Raw genomic sequence first — 21,821 nt, 5'->3', positions numbered from 1 at the left:
CAAGTAGTTTATTCAGTTTTTAGATGCATTGGTCTCTGAGATCAAGGGATTCACATTTCCAAAATGTGCTGAAAAATGTTCTTTCAGAATATCAGTATGTTCGTCGACGTGAACTACTAAATGCCAAAGGCTATATTGCTTGAATCTTTTGAGTAGAGTGACTTAAGGCTGACAAGGCGATTTGGATGGTGACACAAAGTAAGCTTGTGGTCAGGATAAATTACTGTATAATTAGTGTCTCTGTGTAGAAGCTCATCATAGATGCATTGATCTCTTGCCAGAGAATACATGCCTAAGCAACAGATCATCCAAACCAAAAACTTTTAAGTAAATGTCCTGTTTGTTTCAGGAAGGAGAACATGGCTTGGATGAACATAAGCTCCACATGTATCTGTCTGCTCTGCAGTCATTGATTCCTTCACTGTTTGCACTGGTGCTACAGAATGCACCTTTCACAAGCAAGGCTAAACTTCAGGGAGAAGTACCACAAATAGAAGGTAAATGATTCATTTCTGATACGTGGAATTCTTATAAACTTCAGTATAATTCAGTGACAAATCTCAAATCACTATTAACTGCAAAGGAAGAATTTCAGGAAATAGTCCATAGTCCACATTTACTTGGGATTTGTGTGTATTTAAGGTTACTACATAAACATAAGTTGCAGAATCTATGTGTAAACTTTAGATCTTTATAATAGCACACTGTCTGTACAATAATAATTTAAGTTTCTTCCCAAGCCTTTTTTTCTAATCCACCTGTTCTTTATGTGGTATTTTCATATATAGCAAGCACAGAGAAAGAAATTCAGGGAACCTCTGTCATGTTGTGAATTTTCTTTCTTTAATGTTGCTGAGTTGACAGAATTATTTTTCTTTAAAGGCAGATTCCAGCATAGGAAGACTTGTCATGACTTTTTTCTGTGTTCTGTTTTTCCCTTTTTGGGAAAACATCTTCCTACTTCCTTTCTTCCTTCTGCTTCTACTTCATGCCTATGAAATAAATCAGTCTGACATGAACCCTTATCAGATATTTAACTAATTACAAATATCAGCTTGTTGATGCAGAAGAAATATCTAAGTCGTGAATATTTACAAAACAATTGCCAGTAGAATAAATGAGAACTAAATGGTATCCTTTTGGATTTTTTTCTGTACTTACTTAGCAATGTTACAGGCAAAATGGCTTCTTTGTGCCCATTGACATAGCTTTATGTAATCCAATAAGAGTCTTGCAATGAAATACTTTGATGTCCTAATACACAACATAAATTGTGTAAAAAAAAAAAAAAAAAAAAAAAAAAAAAAAAAAAAAAAAAAAAACAACAGTTTTGCCTTCTGATTTGTCTCTTAAATGCTTTTTCATATTGGTCTCCCTTAGCAAATCCTTAAGTAATGCTTCCTTTTCCCACCCCTTTCTACACTTGAGAGACCGGATTATCACAAAACAAGTTTTTATTTAATCTCTCATTATTTCTCTCTACTTCTTAAAAGAAGCTTTTGAGAAAATAAAGCTATCCTTAATTAGACTTCCTAAAGGTTTCTGAAGAATTAATTTCCACTAATAGCCAATAATAGCTCAAGAAGGCTGGCCTCAGTTTCAGTTAACTCCTACAAATAAAAAATTTTATGAAATGGGAAAAATACAGCCTAGTGCAGGAGCTTCACCATCTGTTATGTATCTATGTAATATCTTAGGAGACTGAATGGCCTTATAGTGAAGTTATACTTAGGTCAGCAATCCTAGCCTGTAGAACGTTTTCTCCTGTTACAGACTTTTTAAAGATATTATTGGTAATACCTGCCACATGCTGATAATAGTGCTATGTGTGGAGATGCAAGGAAAGGGTAACAACTTTAAAGGAGAATTTGGAAAGTAGCTAGTGGTATGTTACTGTACAATATTAATGCGAAAATGTTAAACATGCCATGGTAAAACTAGTTCAGCTGACTTGAGTCATTTGAAGATGAGCACTTTTTCCCTGAGTGGCTACTGCTTAAATAAGGAATTCAAATGTTTCGGGCTTCAGCCTAGTCTGACAGTTTCTTCCTTCATGAAAGCGGAGGAAAAATCTCATGTACTTTTCACTAATCCAGTAGCATTGCAGGAACTGCAAGCTTGCTTTCTTGAATTTTGCAGTAGGAAAGATGATGTTCTTGTTGCTTAACTTCATTGATGAATAATTTTAAGTATGCTTGACATGAATGGAGAATAATAAAAGCAATGTGCTTTTGAAATGAAAGTGAAGGCTTTCAATTCCCAGATATTTTAATGGTCTAGAATTTTGAGGTCTTGCTTTTTACGTGTAAATTATTCTCTTCTGATAATTCAAATAATTAAGGAGTAGGGGGAGGGAGTGGGGAGTGTCAAAAACTACTTCATATATAAAGGTTGGAGCAGTTAGATGATTAACGTGTAGCAACAGAGGTCAGGAAACCTTACCTGCAAGTCACTTTACTGTAAATCTGCAGTGTGTTCTTTGGGATCATAGAATCATAGAATGGTTGGAAGGGACCTTTAAAGGCCATCTAGTCCAACCCCCCTGTAATGAGCAGAGACATCTTCAACTAGATCAGGTTGCTCAGAGCCCTGTCCAACCTGACCTTGAATGTTTCCAGGGATGGGGCATCTACCACCGCTCCGGGCAACCTGGTCCAGTGTTTCACCACCATCGTCATAAAAAATTTCTTCCTTATATCTAGCCTGAATCTACCCTCTTTTAGTTTAAAACCATTACCCCTTGTCCTATCGCAACAGGCCCTACTAAAAAAATCTGTCCCCATCTTTCTGTAAGCCCCCTTTAAGTATTGAAAGGCTGCAATGAGGTCTCCCAGGAGCCTTGTCTTCTCCAGGCTGAGCAACCCCAACTCTCTCAACCTTTCCTCAATAGGAGAGGTGTTCCACCCCTCTGATCGTTTTTGTGGCCCCTCCTCTGGACTCGCTCCAACAGGTCCATGTCTTTCCTGTGCTGAGGGCTCCAGAGCTGAACACAGTACTCCAGGTGGGGTCTCACCAGTGCAGAGGGGCAGAATCACCTCCCTCGACCTGCTGGCCACGCTTCTTTTGATGCAGTCCAGGATATGATAGGCTTTCTGGGCTGCGAGCACACATTGCCAGCTCATGTCCAGTTTTTCCACCCACCAGTACCTACCCCCAAGTCCTTCTCTGCAGGGCTGCTGTCAATCCCTTCATCCCCCAGCCTGTATGGATACTGGGGGTTGCCCTGACCCAGGTGCAGGACCTTGCACTTGGCCTTGTTGAACCTCATGAGGTTCACATGGGCCCACTGCTTGAGCTTTTCTAGGTCCCTCTGGATGGCATCCCATCCCTCAGGCGTGTCAACCGCACCACTCAGCTTGGTGTCATCTGCAAACTTGCTGAGGGTGTACTCGATCCCACTGTCTATGTCATTGATGAAGATATTAAACAGTACTGGTCCCACTACAGACCCCTGAGGGACACCACTCATCACCAATCTCCATCTGGACGTGGAGCAGTTGACCATTACTCTCTGGATGCAACCATCCAGCCAATTCCTTATCCACTGGAAAGTCCATCCATCAAATCCATATTTCTCCAATTTAGAGAGAAGGATGTTGTGGGGGACTGTGTCAAAGGCCTTACAGAAGTCCAGATAGATGGGATCCATAGCTCTTCCCTTGTTCACTGATGTAGTCACTCCCATCACAGAAGGCCACTAGGCTGGTCAGGCAAGATTTGCCCTTGCTGAAGCCATGCTGCTGATGATAATTCCATAATCTCCCTGTACCAGCAGTTTCTCTTTTTAAATGAGGGTTATGTAATCTCTTCCGAGACGGATTTAACTCACTGATTTTTAAAAAGCAATTTGATAACCTTACACAGAAGGCACTAAAGAGTTTCAGACTTTCTTAGCTATCTTTACTGACATTACCTCCAAGGTATTTTCATCTTCTTTTGTTCATGATGTCTTGTTCTCTGTTGTTACAGTCACTAGATTTCCCCGACCCGTATCGCCTCTTCAGGATGTGGCCATCATCATTGGAAGCCGTGAACAATTAGCAGTGTTGTTGCATCTGTATGACTATCAGCTAGAACATGAGGGTACCACAGGCTGGGAGACTTTGCTATGGGTAGTCAATCAGCTGTGAGTTAATTGGTATCTTATGATTCCTAATTTTAAAATGTGTCAAAATTAATAGTTCTTAAGCATGATTATGTTTAACAATTATTAAAAATAACTTTTAAGTATGATTCTGTTTAAGAATTATTAAAGAGGGAAAGATTGAATTTTTTTAGGCGTTTTAATTTTCATACTGAATTGACTTTGATTTTATTCAGAAAATGTCAACTGTCTAGCAGAATGTGTAGGTAAGTACTTGCTCCAAAAAAATGTTTCTTTCATCTTTGCACTAGTATAGTCAATTCTGTGTTGAAGTGAAGATTGTTGTATTCTGAATATCTCATGAAATACACTGTTCTGCAGTAACAGATGTTTGAAAATATAGGTCAGACTTTTCTGACAGTTGAACCCTTGCTTTCTTCAAGAGTCAGGAATTGTACAGAACATGTAGATAATTTTATTAGAAACAATAGTGCTGTGTGTGTGTGTGTATATTTATTAATATAAACAGTAAATCTATAGAAATATAACTGGAGAGAAACAAAAGATCAGAGTAGTGTTTAATATCCTTTTGTTTCCTGATTTTTAGGCTACCACAGCTTATAGAAATAGTTGGCAAGATCAATGTAGCATCAACTGCCTGTGTCCATGAGTTTTCTAGATTTTTCTGGAGACTTTGTAGGACATTTGGGAAAATTTTTACAAACACTAAGGTAAGATATTACCTTAAATGTTCTACAAAAAGAGTACCTTGATAATATATATTCTCCGTATTTACAGCATGTCTGAATACCCACACTTTATGTGACCATTTATATTTGCATGCACACTGATGCTTTTCCATAAGTGCATTTAAACCTGCTATTTTTAAACCCCTGTTTACATCCTTTCGATTTCTGGTTTTGACCATTTTGGAATGGCCTTCTTGTCTTTCCCAACAAAGAAGGATTTTTTTTTTAAACTCTATTCTTACTTGCTTTCTGAATGGCATAGAGAGTGGGAGAGATCATCCTAATTCTAGTGATTTAACGATTTTCTTTCTTCAGAACAGCATACTGTTCAGTGTTTGTGGTGTACATAAGTAGTCCAGCCTGTACTTGATTGGAAATTTAAAAATAATGCTTTCCCTGCCTGAAATGTTTTCTATAGATGATAATCTAAACATTTTTATCAAGGAAATGTATCATTTTTCTCAATAAAATAACTTCTGAATAGAATTAAAAAATATTTTAAAGGGAAATTATAAAACATGAGAGGATTACCTAAAGATAAAATTACAAAATAGGGTTAGCATTACGTGCTGCTTCCAGAGAAGAGATTAAAACCAGTCTCTGGTCTCTGAAAGCCCCTTCTGTAAGTTATCTTTAGAACCCTTGCTTCTATAAAATTGTTCTGATACTGATTATCATAGCTATATTTGGAAGAGAGCACTTCATGGCCAGCAAAAATATAAAACAAAAAACATTTTTTTTTTTTTTTTACATATAGCTTGGTAAAACCGTAAAGCCTAAAGCCCAACTAAGCATACTGCCAAGAGACTTCAACCTTTGGTATCAGGAGTGCTAAATACTGCTACCTCACTGTGGGTACTCAATAGAAATTTTTACTCTCTTATGTCATACTTTCAATTTTCATAAAAGCTGGCTATGATTTTTAAAGGGTTTTTTTCTTCCTGTACCTTCAAAATGTCCTTTTTCTGTTGGGTTTTCTTTATATTGTTGATTTTTTCCTAAGTTAATTGACACTGGTAACAGGTTTTCTTACGTGGGATTCATCATCCTTTGTATAGGTAAAACCACAGTTCCAGGAAATCTTAAGACTGTCTGAGGAAAACATAGGTAAGTAGCTTTTTACTCAGATGAATAAAAATTGATCTTAACTGCAACTGGAAAAAAAACTGTCAATCTCTTTTTCAAATAACATTTTCAGACTGCAGTTCTCAAATTTGTCATCTTTCTGAAATGTTGAAAATGTAATCTTAATCCGAATGGAACACTCTGAAGTTGTAGATTGTGTGCGTGAAGTACAAATAAAATCTCAAGTCCGAATGCCACTTGAGCATTGTTTTAGCACATGTGTGCATGTATATACGTATATAAATTCATGTATGTATAAAAAGGTGAATATATATATATGATATTTATAATACACACATATAAGTCTACCACATATGTACAAAATGTGTAATATATATACTACACACACACATATGTACACATATATGTATATATAAAACCTAATTCTTCACTGTGTTTCATCAGATTCCACAGCAGGTAATGGAGTGCTAACAAAAGCCACAGTTCCCATCTATGCAACAGGGGTCCTTACATGTTATATTCAGGTAGGTTTGTTTTTCTGTTTCTTTGTTAAATATATAATATTATGTAAAATTTATTCTACAAAAAAACCCTTACTGTTTTCTTTGAAAACTTATGGTGCTCTTGTGCTTTGAAGATAGGTAGATAAGCAGGCAGCTGTAAACATATTTAAAAGCAAAGTTTTCTAGTCAGGTTGTCTACTACATTTAGATGATAGTCATCAGTGTTAAAACCTGAATTCAGTAAATCTTAAAATGACATCTGGCATCTTCACCACTGCTAGCTCTCAGGCATTGACAGATGGCATGTGCCTCTATCAAAAATATTGATGTTATTCCATAAATGGGTTCTTGGCTATTTAACTGTGACCCCTGCAAACATTATTTTGCAAAAATTTACTGAAACAGATAAGCAGGTAAATCGCCATTTTGGGCATAGTTGGAGTCCTAAAATTTTAGTGTTATGTAGTACTAAAATAAACACTGCATAAATAATACTACCTAATCCCCCAGTAATCAACAGTTATGGACCGGCACATACGTAGCTTACAGGAAAAAATAAATACTTCATCATCTCACAAATGTTTAGTGGACTGTGAGCAATCACAAACTGTCAGGAGCCATGAAAGTACTTAAGTACTCTTCTTAAAAGTTTCTTTAGTAAAACAATTTGGGTAATTTATGCACAAGTACGTGCTTTGTTGATGAAATACAGTCTCTTCTTGTGTTTGCTTTGAAAGGTTCATGTTCTTAAACCACATTTTTGAAGTTCATCAGAAGATTGTTAAAGGCTAAATCTAGTTTGTTCTCATTCATAGTTTGTCTGTCTTGTAGCTGTAGGTCATCATCACAACTGCAGCAATGCTTCTACTACATTCAACACTGTACGTTCTTCTTTCAGGAAGAAGACCGCAAGCTGTTAGTTGGATTCTTAGAAGACGTAATGACCATGCTTTCACTATCCCATGCTCCTCTTGATAGCCTGAAAGCTTCCTTTGTGGAACTGGGGTAAAGAATATACCTTGGAGTTGACTAGATCTAAGTACATTAGACGTTTTTATTAAAAGCTGCTAATCTGGCTGTAATTTTAATAATTGTGATGCTTTGGGTAAATAAAGGGAATACTTGCTTTTTTCCTTGGTGTTTCACAAAATTTGAGGTTTTAATCTGTAGATTAAAAATGTAGTGGTAGAAAAATTCTGAAGTGTAAAAAAGAAACACCAAAAACCAAACAAAAAAAAAGGCAAAAATCAGTCATTGAGGATAAAATGGAAATTCATTTTAATAACTTCAAAATGCACTTTAAAATTTTCTAGACAGCAATATGTTGCACATCCTTCAGAATGAGATAAATGTTATGTATCCTTCAGAAAGGATAAATGTTGGAGTTTTAGATTTGAGCAATGGATTCTTGAGAATACATTTTGTAGGCAGAGAATATATTCAGGGTTTGGGATTTGTTTGGGGTTTTTTTGTTTGTTTTGATTGTCCAACTGTTTTCTTTTAGGGCAAACCCAGCTTATCATGAGCTGCTATTAACTGTCTTATGGTATGGAGTTGTCCATACTTCTGCTCTTGTTCGATGTACAGCTGCTAGAATGTTTGAAGTAAGTGTTATCCAAACTTTTTTACACCTTTTTAAAACTAGAGTTTATTTTTAAAAACAGTGATTCAGATAATGTTGCTACATTCTTAAAAAATGCAGATGGCTTAAGTAAATTGTGTACTGTGTGATGGAGCAGGAAGTTGTTGTGCAGTTGTTTCTATATCTGTTCCCTGTTCAACAGCACATCTTTCTCTAAGCAGTTTGTCATGAGCCACTTGCAAGATGTTTCTGTAGTAACTGTGTGTGTGTTCTTTGATCTGCTGCTGACTTGATTGTTGCATTCTGATTATTGCATGCTGAAAAACATTTTCTGATTATGAAAACGCATTTCATTGCTAAACTGTGTTCAAACCAGAATTAAATACATTGTCAAATGTGTTTGCTTAGGTCTGTAGATAAACATAAATAAGCATCTCTGAGTTTTAACATTTGGTTTTGCTATTCAACACATCATCAGTAGCCTAATTCACAAGTTATCAGTTTTTCAAGACTTATTGTGTATACTCGTACAATGCATTTGCATTGTAATTCAAACTAGTTTCCATTGGTGCCAAATATGGTGGTAAAAATATACATTTAACCGATTTTGTATTTTTTGTAAAAATGAAAATTTATGATTACTTTACTTGCCACATAGTGACAGCTTCATCTTTATATCGATAAATTTGTTCAGGATAGACTGTTACATTTATCTAATAAGTTTGCTTTTATTTCCACATCATGCCTTTTTTTCATCAAGTGTTAATTTAAAAAAGGCATATACAAAAACTCTGGGACTTGCTGAACAAAGAGATTACCTTTCTTTTTTTCTTTTTTGCATGTTAGACATACCGCTAATCACACTATCACAGTCCTTTTGTGTGTGTATGTATGTTTCTTCCACATTTGACTCATTTGGATAGCTTTGCAGTAGACCGGTAGCTGAACCTGCCACATTGTATCCATTTGCAAAAACAATCTCAAGTCTGCCTCGGAAAAAAGAGCACTTAATGATTAGTGTTCTTTACTACAACTCTGCAAGTCATTGCAGATAAAGCACTAAGCAACGACTTTAAGACAGATCCTGAGACTTCAGTTGAAAACATCCAACCTTGTCTTTGTTTTTTTTCTACTCTCCCTTTAAAAAGGAGATGGCAATTTTTGGTCACCCTTAAAATATTTTTGAGTTGTTTGGGTGTTTTTTTTTGTTTTTTGTTTTTTTTTTTAATCTAACAAGAACATTGCTTATATTTTATATTTGTAATAATAAGCTTTTTTTAAAAAAAAATAGTCATTAGCCAAACATGTGAAAGACCTCAGTTACAAAGGGCTGTTGTCTTGGTTCCAGTTTCTTTTCAAATTCAACTGCGTGTTGATTATTTTTAGGCAGTCCTGCATGCTATTTGACTGCTTGTTTCCTAGAATACTTCAGTTTTTACTAAAGCATAGGCAACTTGTTGCAGACACTTGTCTCACTTGAAAATAGTATCATATTGCCACTTCCTTGATAGCCATAGCATACATATTTATACATGGCAATATGTAAATTTGGAAAGTCACCCGTGTAAAGAGGTGGTAATAGTTGGTTTCACTTTTGGAAGATTCCTTTATTCAAGGAATTTCTGACATCTCAGAGACCGCTGAATGGCGAAGCCCAGTGATTAGATAATAAGATAAAGAGTATGTCACCTGCAGGACAGGTATATGAGAACTATAAAGATTCTTAGCAGCACAGTGGGCTGTACAGCAGCACAGCAACTACTGTGATTTGGGCCTGCCAGACTGGGTTACCAAACCTTTACAGTCTGTTAAGGATTGAAAGGACACTGAAGTGATTTGGAGCCATTCTACCCCTTCTGTTCTTTGGAGGCAGGAAGCTCTATGCTGCCATTTTTAAGGTGTAATATGCATAAGTAACGATCACACGTTGATCTAGAGGAATCAAAACAGGATACAAATTTGTGTTGTCTGTCTCACTGTAACCTTACATGCTGCTATGTGGCTTTGCCCATCCAGCTGTTTATGTTGCTTTTGTGTTAGTTTTCAGTCAGTAGTTTCCCATTTGAATGTTGATGCAAACAGATTTGACTGCTGCTGGTTTGAACATGAAGCGCATAGTTGAGTTAAGCTTTGTTGGTCTGCTTAGGTTCAAGGCTAGGAACACTTATCTTCAGAATGACACTTGACTTATAAAGCATGTTTTATTTTCTGTAAGACAGAACGATGCTGTTTATGATGCTTTACCATAATTAGAAGTGTGGCAGCCCACATAGTCATGAAGCTGAGATAATTCTCAATTGTTTGCTAATTATACAAATCCCAAGCTTTTTTTTTTTTTTTTTCCTCAAAGCACTACATTACCTCTAGGCTTTTCTCAAAATTAAGATTAGTAAAGAAAACTCAAGTCCCTATTTGTTCAAAATTGAAAATAGTAAGCATTCTCTATTTTAATCAATGGGAAAATTGGTAAATCTCTATATGAGAGTAAGATCATCTTAGTCAAACAGTGAGCTATGTCCATAACAGCTGTTTGAAGTGTAGCCCATAAGCTGAACACATCAGCACTTTAAGTTGTTGCCACTGTAAATAATCAAGAAATGTATTAACGTTAAAATGTAGTAGTTGAACTGACATTCCTAATACTTTCTGAATAACAAATATAGGAAGTTGCAGCTTCCCCATCCAGGTGCTTTGCAGCAATAATGCATACGTTCTTACACAGCTTAACAGTTCTCTCCCCATTCTTCTCCAGTTACTATCTGTAAGGCCGCCATATGTTCAGTGTATGCGCGCACCTATGCATGCACACATGTACGTGCATACATATGTACATGCATACACAAATATTGCTTAATAAAAATTACTGCTTTGTATAGAAGGCTTCTGGAAAGTCAGGTTCCTTCCAGTTTTTCACAGTTTACTTTGTTTTAAATTCAGAGTTAGTAAAGCAGGAGTGCTCAAACAAATAGCAGAATGTAAAACCTTCTCTAGTTAGAGGGAGTAAATATTGCCTGCTTTTAGTACTGCATGATATACTGACAGATACTGCTTTCCCCATGCCCTGTGGATCTTAGGTGTTCTCTTGTTGCACTGCTGGGGAGAAAAGCATAGAATTTAATTTGTGTTCATGATGTAATTTGAGTAATTAGAATATAGCTATACATTAAAAAGACATTTCAAATTTCTCACAGAAACTACTGATAAGCTTTTTATGTTTATCTCTTAAAACCAGCAAATATATGCAGACTTCCTTATATGAGATACAACAGGGAAATATCAAGGCTTTCCCTTTTTTGTTAATGCACACAAAAAAACCTGTTTTGCTGAATATGGAGACAGTTTGGAACTTGTCATTTTTGAAAATTAGTAGGTTTTCATATGTAGAAAACATGTAAAGGGCATCTGCTACTTATGCAGCAAATGTATGCTTCTGTGTAGCTACATAAGTAATGTAAAAAAAAAAATCATCTGGGAACATCTAAATTCAAACAATTTCCACATTTTTATGGGTAATAAATTTCACCGTGATCTCTGTTTTTAACATTTGGGATGTATTGCAACAAATATATCTTTTCCTTGATTTGCAAAATGACTTGGTGAAATACATTTTATGGATAATCCAAGGATTCTCCATTTTCTACCTGCATAGACCAGCAATGGAAACTTGGGAAGTTTCACACACATACTGCTTGGATGGTGGTTAAATCTAAAATAGTCCTGAAGCACTTTGAGGAGAGCTTAGTGGCATCAGGGACGGTGCTGTTTGTCACATTGTAAAAGGTCTGAAAGGTATCATTCAGTGCGGGAAAACTACGTGCATTTGGCCTAGCTAAAGACATCTATGTTGCATGTGACAGGCACCTACTATAATAAATGCCATTCCATTGAGTTAGGAACGGCATTTAGATTAAACTGTCAAACTCAAATTGGCATCGCTTTAGTATTTAATAATACATAATTATATGTATAATTATAAAACATAATTATATTAGTATTTCAATTATAATACATAATTAATTGCTAAAGTTTTGAGCCTTCAAGTTTTAAAATAGCTGAAAAAGGAGAAAACATCATCATATTGTTGAATTTGTCAGGTTTGTGCTGATTGCTAGCCCACTTCAGCTTTCTTCATGCCTTTGCATATATGAAGCACTAGCGTAGAAGTATTTGCTTAGCTTCTAATTTTGGTTTGCTTTTTGTGTTTTTTCTTTCTCTCTCTTGGTTGTGCCGTTCTTCTTCCCATGATACTGTGCTCGCTCTTTCCGTGCATCACCTGTGATACCCCCCTGCTCCTGACCATTCAGCTGTTGGTGAAGGGGGTACATGAAACTCTGGTAGCTCAGAGAGTTGTTCCTGCTCTCATTACTCTCTCCAGTGACCCTGAAATGTAAGTTTCCTGACTGTCTTATATACCTAGCATCCCTCTTAATACTTAGGAAGAAATAACCATCAGTTCTGTTTCTTATTCCAGCTGAACAAAAATTGAATTACTTTTAAACAAATGTAACTTTAAAATAACTTAATTGTAAATACAAAGGTTTACTGCAACACCTAGAACTAAACTGGATAAAACTGCTGAATAAACTTTTTAAATAGAAAACTTAAATCAATGTAATTTAATTTTTATGGGTTTTTTATATTTAATCATGTTCTCAGTTTTGAAATTTGCTTACTTTATTTCTAGCAGAAAGCTGGTTATTAATATGTTCTGTAATGCTATCATCTTTACTACTGCAAAATTAAATATCATCTGCATTACTGAAATGCAAAATAGTTTTGGCTGTATCTAATTTCTGATAGACAACCGTAGTACTTAATTTCCTGAACATTCTGATGTGATATTTCTTTCAAGCTAAGGAGGGATGCTTTGCTAATCTCACTAACAGGTTGTTACTAATAAGTGCTACAGCATGAATAGCATCTTAATTGTTTTAATGTCTTGTGTGGGTGACTAAACCAAGAAAAACCCCAAGAGTCTGCCTGCCCATCCTCAGTCACAGCTAACTTAGTTCTTCAAGTTTACCAAACCGTTTTTCATTGCATGTTGACTGGTTTACAGCTGACTCTTCGAGGCATGAGTGAAGCCTTAGTTGACAAGCGGGTTGCTCCAGCCCTTGTTACCTTGTCCAGTGATCCTGAATTGTGAGTTTCAGATTGAGACCTTGAGTTAATCATGTCTGTCTTTTTCCTGGTCTGCTTTTTTTGTTTTGTCATTGCTAGAAACTAATGTATCTTAAAGTACTAATTTTTTAACTTTGCTTTATTTTTAATTAATTTTATTCTTAATGTTTAATACCTCTTAAAGACTTTATTTTTCTGTTGTAGTTCAGTAAGGATTGCAACAATTCCTGCTTTTGGGACCATCATGGAAACTGTTACTCAGAGAGAGGTAAGACACCTGTTGTCAGGCTATTGTTTTTGTAGCATTAGTAGGTGATTTTTTTTATAAATCCAGTAATTTATTAATGAACTTGGAGAAAAAAAAAAAGGCAGCTTATAAATTATTTCTTCCTTTGTTATATCCTCTTCCAAAATGCTTTCCAGTTTTGCAGTGGTCTTTTTTTGTTTTTTCCTTTTCTTTTTTTGGAAACAAACCAACCCTCTTTTAACTAATAAAAACATTTCCTTCTAAATATCAAACCAAGCATAAACAAAGAAAAACAGATATGTAGAGGGGGAGGCCTGTTCTAGAAGATGGGAAATCCCATGCTCAAAATGCATTTTAAAACATTCTCCAATACAGTTGAGAAATCCCAGTCCATTATTTTCAAATAAAATACCTTTACTTTAAAATGCTAACCAAAAAGTCATGGTGGGATTCAGTTACCTCCACATAAGTATATTGTACCATTTTAGATGCTTTAGGATATCCTGCTTGGCTTCCAACTGCTGTAGAAGGGCACATGTCTCTTGTCGTTCTTGTCATATCTGCTGGATTAGCCCATGGTGTCCAAGATGGCATTAAAAGACATCATAGTGACATAACTGAAATAATCCTTGAGGATAATATAGATATGCAATTCCTCCTTGTTTTTTACATTACAGAACTTTGGTAATAGATCAGACTTCTGAAAAAGACACTCAGGATTCTGCTGTAAGCAGTAGAAATACTGTATTTTGGTTTATGTAATAACTGTACAATCAAATTTCTTCTCAAAGTCCTTGCATCTTTTTGCGGAGCTTGCATTCTTCCTGTAATTTCAACATATTCTAAAAGAATGTGTTTGAGGAAATGTGAGTAAGTCAGTGATGACTCACAAGTACTTGGAAGATGGATAAGTTACAATTTTGTAGCTTGGAATGCATGCCTATAATTAGTTTGGGAAGAATACTGTTTTGTAACCACACAAAAAATTACTGTATCCATTGCACTAATTATAATAAGCCTTAGAGTACAGAGGTGATACATTTTGGAAGGCAGTATCAGAAAATGTTATTTTTACAACTTTGCAAATTCAATACTTATGTCATCTTAGATATATTTGTATTTTCAGTTTTTCTAGCCTTTAGTTGAAGAAATCTTTTTAATTCCATTGATATTTATGATGCTTACTTTTGCATCTCTGTCCTCGGCAGAAAATTTTTCAGCGTAGTAATTGAGTTATATTACAAAAAAAATAACATGAATTCAGTTCTAATTAAACAGGAAAATTCCAAAGATATTAATAGTAGGAGGGAAATTTTAATAGCAGGTAAAAAGTGCAAGTATCAAAACCAAGGAAACCTCAGGAGGAAAGACCAGCTATGTGGAAGCACCTGTCTGTAGTTAGATCAGATTAAAACACTGTTAACAGTCTTTAAAATGTAGAGCTGCATCAAAGGGTTTGGAACATCCTGTCAGAAAAAAACCTGTAAATTAACAGAAGGTCCAAGGTTTACCACCTGAAATATGGAAGATTATAGACATACTCTGAACTGACCTGACCATAATGGTTTCTAGCACCTTCATTATTTTGTGTACTTTTATTTCTCTGGGAATATTTAAGCTTCTGGAAAGAGTAAAAATGCAGCTGGCATCTTTCCTGGAGGACCCTCAATATCAAGACCAACATTCTCTACATACAGAAATTATAAAAACATTCAGAAGAGTTGGACCTAATGCTGAGCCCAGATTTAGAGATGAATGTAAGTTGCATCAGTGGGAAGATGCAGTCTTCCTCTTTCTGTCGCAAAGCTAACAGTATGCTGGTTATATCGGGGGTTTTTTTTTTTTTTTGTCTTTACAAAAAGTTTGATGAAAACTCTTGTTTTCAGAGTTTGATATGTCCCAGTATTTAAGACTTTGCTAATATAATTTTCACTTTACCTAACATCGGCGTGTATATAGAACACCAGCACACGGCAATGAATGATTTCAGAGCCGGAGGGGACTGGCCACTTTGCTGCAGAGCAAATTTGAAGTTGGCTTTTTTTTTTATTTACTTGACATGTAAAATGCCGCCTTCTCCCCCAGTCCCCCATTACTTCACCCCCTGCTGGCATATAAATTTCAAGTATTCACACATCTTAAACGTAAGTGCATCCCAGATTAACAAAACCACTTTTTTCATGGCCCTGAAATGTAAAGCACATAGAAGAGGAAAGTCGATTGTTAGACTGTCTTAAAGATACTTGTGAAAAAACATGAGGAGCTATCATGCCTCCCAACTGCAGGCGTCTAGTTTAGCAGGCTAAACTCATTATGTAGGCTTACTCTATAGTCAGTGAAGATTTCTCATCACATGCATGTCTCTTGTCACTAGCTTATCAGCTGTATTTATAAAATAGAAGCATATTTTAGATGGCTTTAGCAGCAGGAGTGTAATAATGTTGCAAAATATTTTCTGTAAACTCTTACTATTTCAAAGGTACTCTCAGGTACCTTTTTATTTTAGGTGGTGTTACCACAGTTTTATTTCAAGTTTGAGTTGATCAGTTAAATCCGCAAGGGCAGTCCCATCCAAAGCCATTATTTGCAGTTCTTATTCCACACTGATGTGTGATGCTTCAGATGCCTGCGATTGCCACTTAGCAACTGTTTCATGCTAAGCAAGTCTACAGAAAGCAATTTCAAATACTTATTCCAGTGTTTACTTTTACAGTTGTTATTCCACACTTGCACAAGTTAGCCTTGGTCAACAACCAGCAGTCTGTGGATTCAAAGAGACTGGATATCGCTACCCACCTGTTTGAAGCCTACAGTGCTCTTTCCTGTTGTTGTATCCTTTTTTTAGGAGAAGTTTAGCTGTTAATTCTCTGGTGGGGGGAGGAGATTAATACTTGAGAAATAACTAAGTTTGTCTTTGAATGTGTGATGTAAAATATGATCTGCTCAGTATAAAGAAGAAGTTTTCACAGAAGGTGGATGTGGTGCGTTGACCTTGGCTGGATGCCAGGTGCCCACCAAGCTGCTCTCTCACTCCCCTCCTCAGCAGGAGGGCTTGGGGGGCAGGGGAGGAATAAGGTGGAAAAAAACCTCAGAGGTCAAGATAAAGGCAGTTTAATAAAGCAAAAGCAAAGACCACACATGGAAGCAAAGGAAAACAAAAGATTTATTCTCTACTTCCCATCAGCAGGCAGTGTCCAGCCACTTCCCAAGAAGTAGGGCTTCAGTACACGTAGCGGTTGCTCCGGAAAAGAAACGTTGTAATAACAAATGCCCCCCCCCCCTTAGCTTCTCTTAGCTTTTATTGCAGATGTTATATGGTATGCAATATCCCTTTAGTCAGTTTGGGTCAGTTGTCCTGGCTATGTCCTCTCCCAAGATCTTGTCCACCCCCAGCCTACTGGTGAGGGGGGAATGTCGGAGAGAGAGCCTTGATGCTCTGCAAGCACTGCTCAGCAGTAGCCAAAAAACTGGTGTGTTATCAACACCTTTCTAGCCACCAACACAAAGCACAGCACTATGAGGGCTGCTATGGGGAAAATAAACTCCATCTCAGCCAGACCCAATACAGTGGAACTGATAGATACGTAAAAAAAAGGCTACAAAAACAAAGCCCTTGATTTTAACCAGTAAATTGAGAAAAATATGAAAAGAATGGTATGGATGTATGAAATACATGAAGTTAAATATGTTTAAGATTTTTTTTTCTTCTTTATTAGTCATGAAGTGCCAAATGCTGTTCTGTTTTCTTGGGGTTTGCTGTTGTAGCTTGTCCCTGTGTTCAGTAGAATAACATTATCAGAAGACAGAAAAAAAATTTGTATAATTTCAGAAGACAATCCTTATAATACCTTAACAACCTGGTTTTTAGTTATTTCAGAGGACTTAATGGTCAATCACTTTTTACCGGGACTTAAGTGTTTACGAACTGACATGGAACATCTCTCGCCAGAGCATGAGGTGAGCAGCTATGTTTACTGAGTATGAGATGCAGGTGGCAGCAAAAGTTGAAATGTAATAGTATTTAAAACCAAAAGTTAAGGAGAGCTACTCATGAGTCATATCAAAACATAGCATTGAGGGTTTTTTTGATAAGGAATAGGTCACATGATTTAAAAAACAGTAAAATCTCTTAAAATATATTTCTAAGCCAAGGACCTTTGCAGAGAAATACTGAACTGTCAGAAATGCATGTAGAAACACAGATCTTTGTAGACTGAAAAAAAAGGAGCTGTTTTTGCCATCTGTTTTTTCATCAAAACAAGGATACACTAAAATCAATGGCCACAATTTATCCAAGAAAATGCAGATGAAAACTGGTGGGGTGCAGGAGAGAAATGATCGGCAAGGATGAGGAAAGTATAGTCCTGAAATACATGGGATGCACTTCATATCTTGAGTACGGTGTCCAGTTCTGGGCTCCTCAGTACAGGAGCATGGACCTACTGGAGAGAGTCCAGCGAAGGGCCACAAAGATGATGAAGGGACTGGAGCATCTCTCCCAGGAGGAGAGGCTGAGAGAGCTGGGGCTATTCAGCATGGAGAAGAGAAGGCTCGGGGTGGGGATCTTATCAGTGTATATAAATACCTGAAGGGAGGGTACAAAGAGGATGGAGCCGGGCTCTTCTCAGTGGTGCCCAGTGACAGGACGAGAGGCAGTGAGCACAAAGTGAAACACAGCAGGTTCCCTCTGAACATCAGGAAACAGTTTTTCACTGTGAGGGTGACTGCGCACTGGCAACAGGTTGCTCCCAGAGGTTGTGGAGTCTCCATCCATGGAGATACTCAGAAGCCACCTGGACATGGTCCTGGGCAACTGGCTGCAGATGGCCCTTCTTGAGGAGGGGGTTGGACCAGATGACCTCCAGAGGTCCCTGCTGTCCTCAACCATTCTGTGATTCTGTGAATTCTAAAAAGCAGATTATAATAAGCAGACAGGACAACATGGAAGCTAACAAGATCTTCTCTGGTAGAAGGAGCTTACAGAAAGTAGCAAAAGAGAAGAGTGAGCAGGAGAAGCTGACCTGAGAAGCTTGAAAATCTTGGCCGTATGTCTATGCGCTTTTTTGTAAATACTTGAGGATGAACACTAACAGAGATTGAAACACACAGATATTAAGTCAGTAGCTGAAAACAAGAGACGTAGTTTAGTTGCATATTGGGAAAATCTTGACAGTATGAACATTTCACATGATGGGGGAAAAGATTTAATCAAAATGTACGAAGGAACATCTTTCTGGTTTTTGAAGGTTAATACTGCACTTTCATGGATTACTTTGTACTTGAGAAAAGTGTTTTTCCTTATGTTTGCAAAAGTGGCTTAAGACGACTGTATTCTTCTAGGAGTTCTAAGTCCTTATACTCAGTAACAAAGTACCTTCTTCCAGTTATATTTTCAATCTAATAGCCTATAGTCTCATTCTTTTATCTTCTGTATATTATTATATTATTTTATATAATTTACAATACATGGAACTGGAGGTGAATTTATTTGAGGAACTTTCAGACCTAAAGGGAAAGAATCTGACCTCAGAGGTCTGAGTCAGAAGGGACAGTAGTGACCTGAGCATCAGTCAAAGGCAACAGAATTGCACTTCCTTATCACAGGCAGCACTGGAGGAGATCTGGTATTGATGATACTCTGTATTCAGTGAGCTGGGAGATGTATTGTGTTTTGGGAAGGCTAAGAATATATCTGAAAGCTGCAGTAGGCAAAAGTTGGATTTAGTTTGATTTTCTTTGTTCTATCATATTCACTAATTTGTATCACTAATGATGCAAATACTAATACTTCATTTTTGTATAGTAGTTAGTGCAACTTCTAAGGTTTAAGGGCATAGTCAGTTAAAAAGATGCCCTGAATTAGAACAAAAGAGCTTATTTGATTTGAGTTTGAGTCTTGTAGCCAGAGAAGAAACTGAGGGCTTAAATAGGATTAAAAATAAATAAATAAAGACAGCTCTCGATCTTCCTTTACCACGTTCTGAATCACTGTGATTAATTGGCTTCAGGCATGATGCCAAGTGCTTTATTTTTTTTTAGCCAGAGAGAAACATAAATTTAAAATATTTACTCCTGCTCCAGTGGGTTAGAAAACTTAATCAGCTCCTTGCTACAACAGGATGTTTGTAGGCACCATGATAGAGACCTCTGAGGCCCGCTTAGGTCTCATGTCTGGCTTTCAAGCCTTCTGTCTTAAAATTATGTTTTCTGAAGTAAACGTGATTTACTGTTTCAAATAGTTAGACATTTGCATAAACAGAATTAACCCTTTTCTCATTATTTTGGTCACTGTGGTGTTATTCACGATCCAAATGGCATATCAGTTACAAAAACACATTTTCGTATTCACAGAGCCTTAGCTCTTGTGGCTAACATTAGTACAGAGTTTGCGCTTATCTTGGAAATGTAACATTTGTGGAATTGGCTTGTGATCCTGTCAGGCAGCATTTACCACTTATCCTGCATATTTGCTTTCCTTTCATTCATATAAACAAAAGTGCACGTTGGGCATTTAAGCCAGACCCTCTCATCTTTAAAATAAACATTTCACCTTGTGCAGCCATTTCAGATACTTTGCCAGCATCTCTAATTCCATGTCAAGTCCCTTCTTCCCCCTTCTCCACTTGCCTTCTATTGCTTTTCAGAATAATTGGATTTTGAGTTGCATGATAGTAAGATATAATTAGTACTTCATAAAAACATTTAGTCCATCTGCAGTATTGTTTTTAATATTTAAGCATGTTATGTCTCTTAAATGTCTCTAAATGTAGAGTTACATCTCTCAAATGTCTCTCTTAAAGGAGGTCTAAACGATTTCATAGTCAGTCCTATGACCAAACAAAGAGAACACAAGGGAATAGATGTGAGCAGTACGTGCAATATCATAATGTAAAATTGCCGTATGATACTATATTTATACCTTTCCTCTGTTTCACCCTGAACTTTAAGACAAATTAATTTGGGGAAGAGGGAAGAATTGCTCCACTTCATCCAAGAATTATGCAGCCTTCTCAGAAGGAGCTGTGCAGTGGATGGTGGCTTCATCCCAGTATTCAAATGATTCTGGGTCCTTGCTGAATTATTCTCCCCCTTGATCAAGACTTCATATTGTTGATATTTGGAACATCTAGATTGAGATGGATGCGCAAAAATGTATAATTGCTCCAATGCACAGGTAGAAATGCTAAGTAACAAAAATTATGGCCGCTGTGCTTAGAAATTTCAGTTTTCTTTTGATAAAGAAAGAAAAACTTGCTTTTTCACTTGAATTCTGAATGCATTTCTCTTGTACCTCTGTACTCCCGAGTTTAAGTACTTGCATAATACTTTATGCAAATGAAGGACAGCAAATTTAGCAGTAGGAGTTGTAGTCATGTTAGATTCATATGCAGGTTTGAATGCTGCTTTCTGAAACATTCAAGGGTATATAACACCTGCTACCCAAACTGTTTCAAATGTTGAAGTAATACTTTTGGAGAAAGAGTGAACAGTGGCACAGATCTGCAGGCCGGGCCACATCTTATCAGTCTAATAAATGGTTTCAAAGGATATTTTTGCTGCAGCTGTCTACTAGGGATCTGACAGAAACCAGCTTTTTTATGTGTATAAATACATTTTTAAAATAGTTATCAGTTGGTAGTAACCATTAGTGACTGATCTGTATTTTAAAGATTGAAATTAGGTTTTTTCCTTTATTGCATATATTCAGGTTTTGGTAAGACAATACTAATTTGAGTTGCTTGTAGCTTTGAGATTTTAAGTTTAGTGTCTCGGAGTGCTTAGCTTTCTCCTGAGCTGTGAGCAGAGAAAGTTTCCATTTATGCAGTGGGTATGTGTATGTGTGTGTATATATATACATAATTTTATAGTTTCACACTCTGTATTGCAACTGTTTTGCCTAAGTGTTTCAAATGCTTTTGTCTTAATGTGTTAAAACAGTACTGTTGTGGACAGGGCAGGGAGTTATATAGCTATCCAATGAATTCTGTGATTTCTTTCAAAGCCTGCTATTGGGAAACATTCTTTTATTTTTGGTATGCTGGGGAAATGTAAAATGTCAGTGTGGGGGTGTTTTTAGTCTTAAATATTCTGCAGAAACCTTTAACGCTGCAATTGCTTAAGTAAAGGAAAAAAGCCTTGATTCATAGAAACCCTGGAAGACCCCAGTGAAATGATACCAAGTTTGCTTTAGCACTTCCTTTCCATTAAGTTGTTGTCTCAGGATGCCATCACACTTTTTTCTTCTCTTTCCTTGCTTTTCCTTTCATGCATAGTATCGGTAAATATATGAATTTTAAAAGGTAGTTGAAAAGTCTCCAAAGGAAAATAGAGGGAAGATGAATGCATGTCAAACTTAATTGGTAATAAATAAAAGTATTGTTTGAAAAAAGGAAGATAAGGAGGTGCGTCACAGAAGTGAGTTTGCTTTAGCTCTATTTTAAAAAGCCAG

General features: G+C 36.5%; 1 protein-coding gene across 1 annotated transcript in view; it reads left to right on the top strand.

The window, feature by feature from the left end:
- The window catches only part of RELCH (RAB11 binding and LisH domain, coiled-coil and HEAT repeat containing), an 86,767-nt gene that overhangs the window by 56,655 nt on the left and 8,291 nt on the right, over positions 1-21,821 (top strand). The window contains exons 16-27 of the mRNA XM_075493971.1: positions 350-497; positions 3,970-4,126; positions 4,692-4,815; positions 5,892-5,940; positions 6,364-6,443; positions 7,321-7,427; positions 7,927-8,026; positions 12,309-12,391; positions 13,330-13,393; positions 14,991-15,129; positions 16,086-16,202; positions 17,241-17,329. Coding sequence (XP_075350086.1) covers positions 350-497; positions 3,970-4,126; positions 4,692-4,815; positions 5,892-5,940; positions 6,364-6,443; positions 7,321-7,427; positions 7,927-8,026; positions 12,309-12,391; positions 13,330-13,393; positions 14,991-15,129; positions 16,086-16,202; positions 17,241-17,329 — 1,257 coding nt within the window. The remainder of the gene's footprint in view (positions 1-349; positions 498-3,969; positions 4,127-4,691; positions 4,816-5,891; positions 5,941-6,363; positions 6,444-7,320; positions 7,428-7,926; positions 8,027-12,308; positions 12,392-13,329; positions 13,394-14,990; positions 15,130-16,085; positions 16,203-17,240; positions 17,330-21,821) is intronic.

Source organism: Mycteria americana, chromosome 2 (assembly GCF_035582795.1).
Source record: "Mycteria americana isolate JAX WOST 10 ecotype Jacksonville Zoo and Gardens chromosome 2, USCA_MyAme_1.0, whole genome shotgun sequence".
Lineage (NCBI taxonomy): Eukaryota > Metazoa > Chordata > Aves > Ciconiiformes > Ciconiidae > Mycteria > Mycteria americana.
The sequence above is the reverse complement of the archived record's forward strand: the minus strand, read 5'-3'. Positions and strand labels throughout refer to the sequence as shown.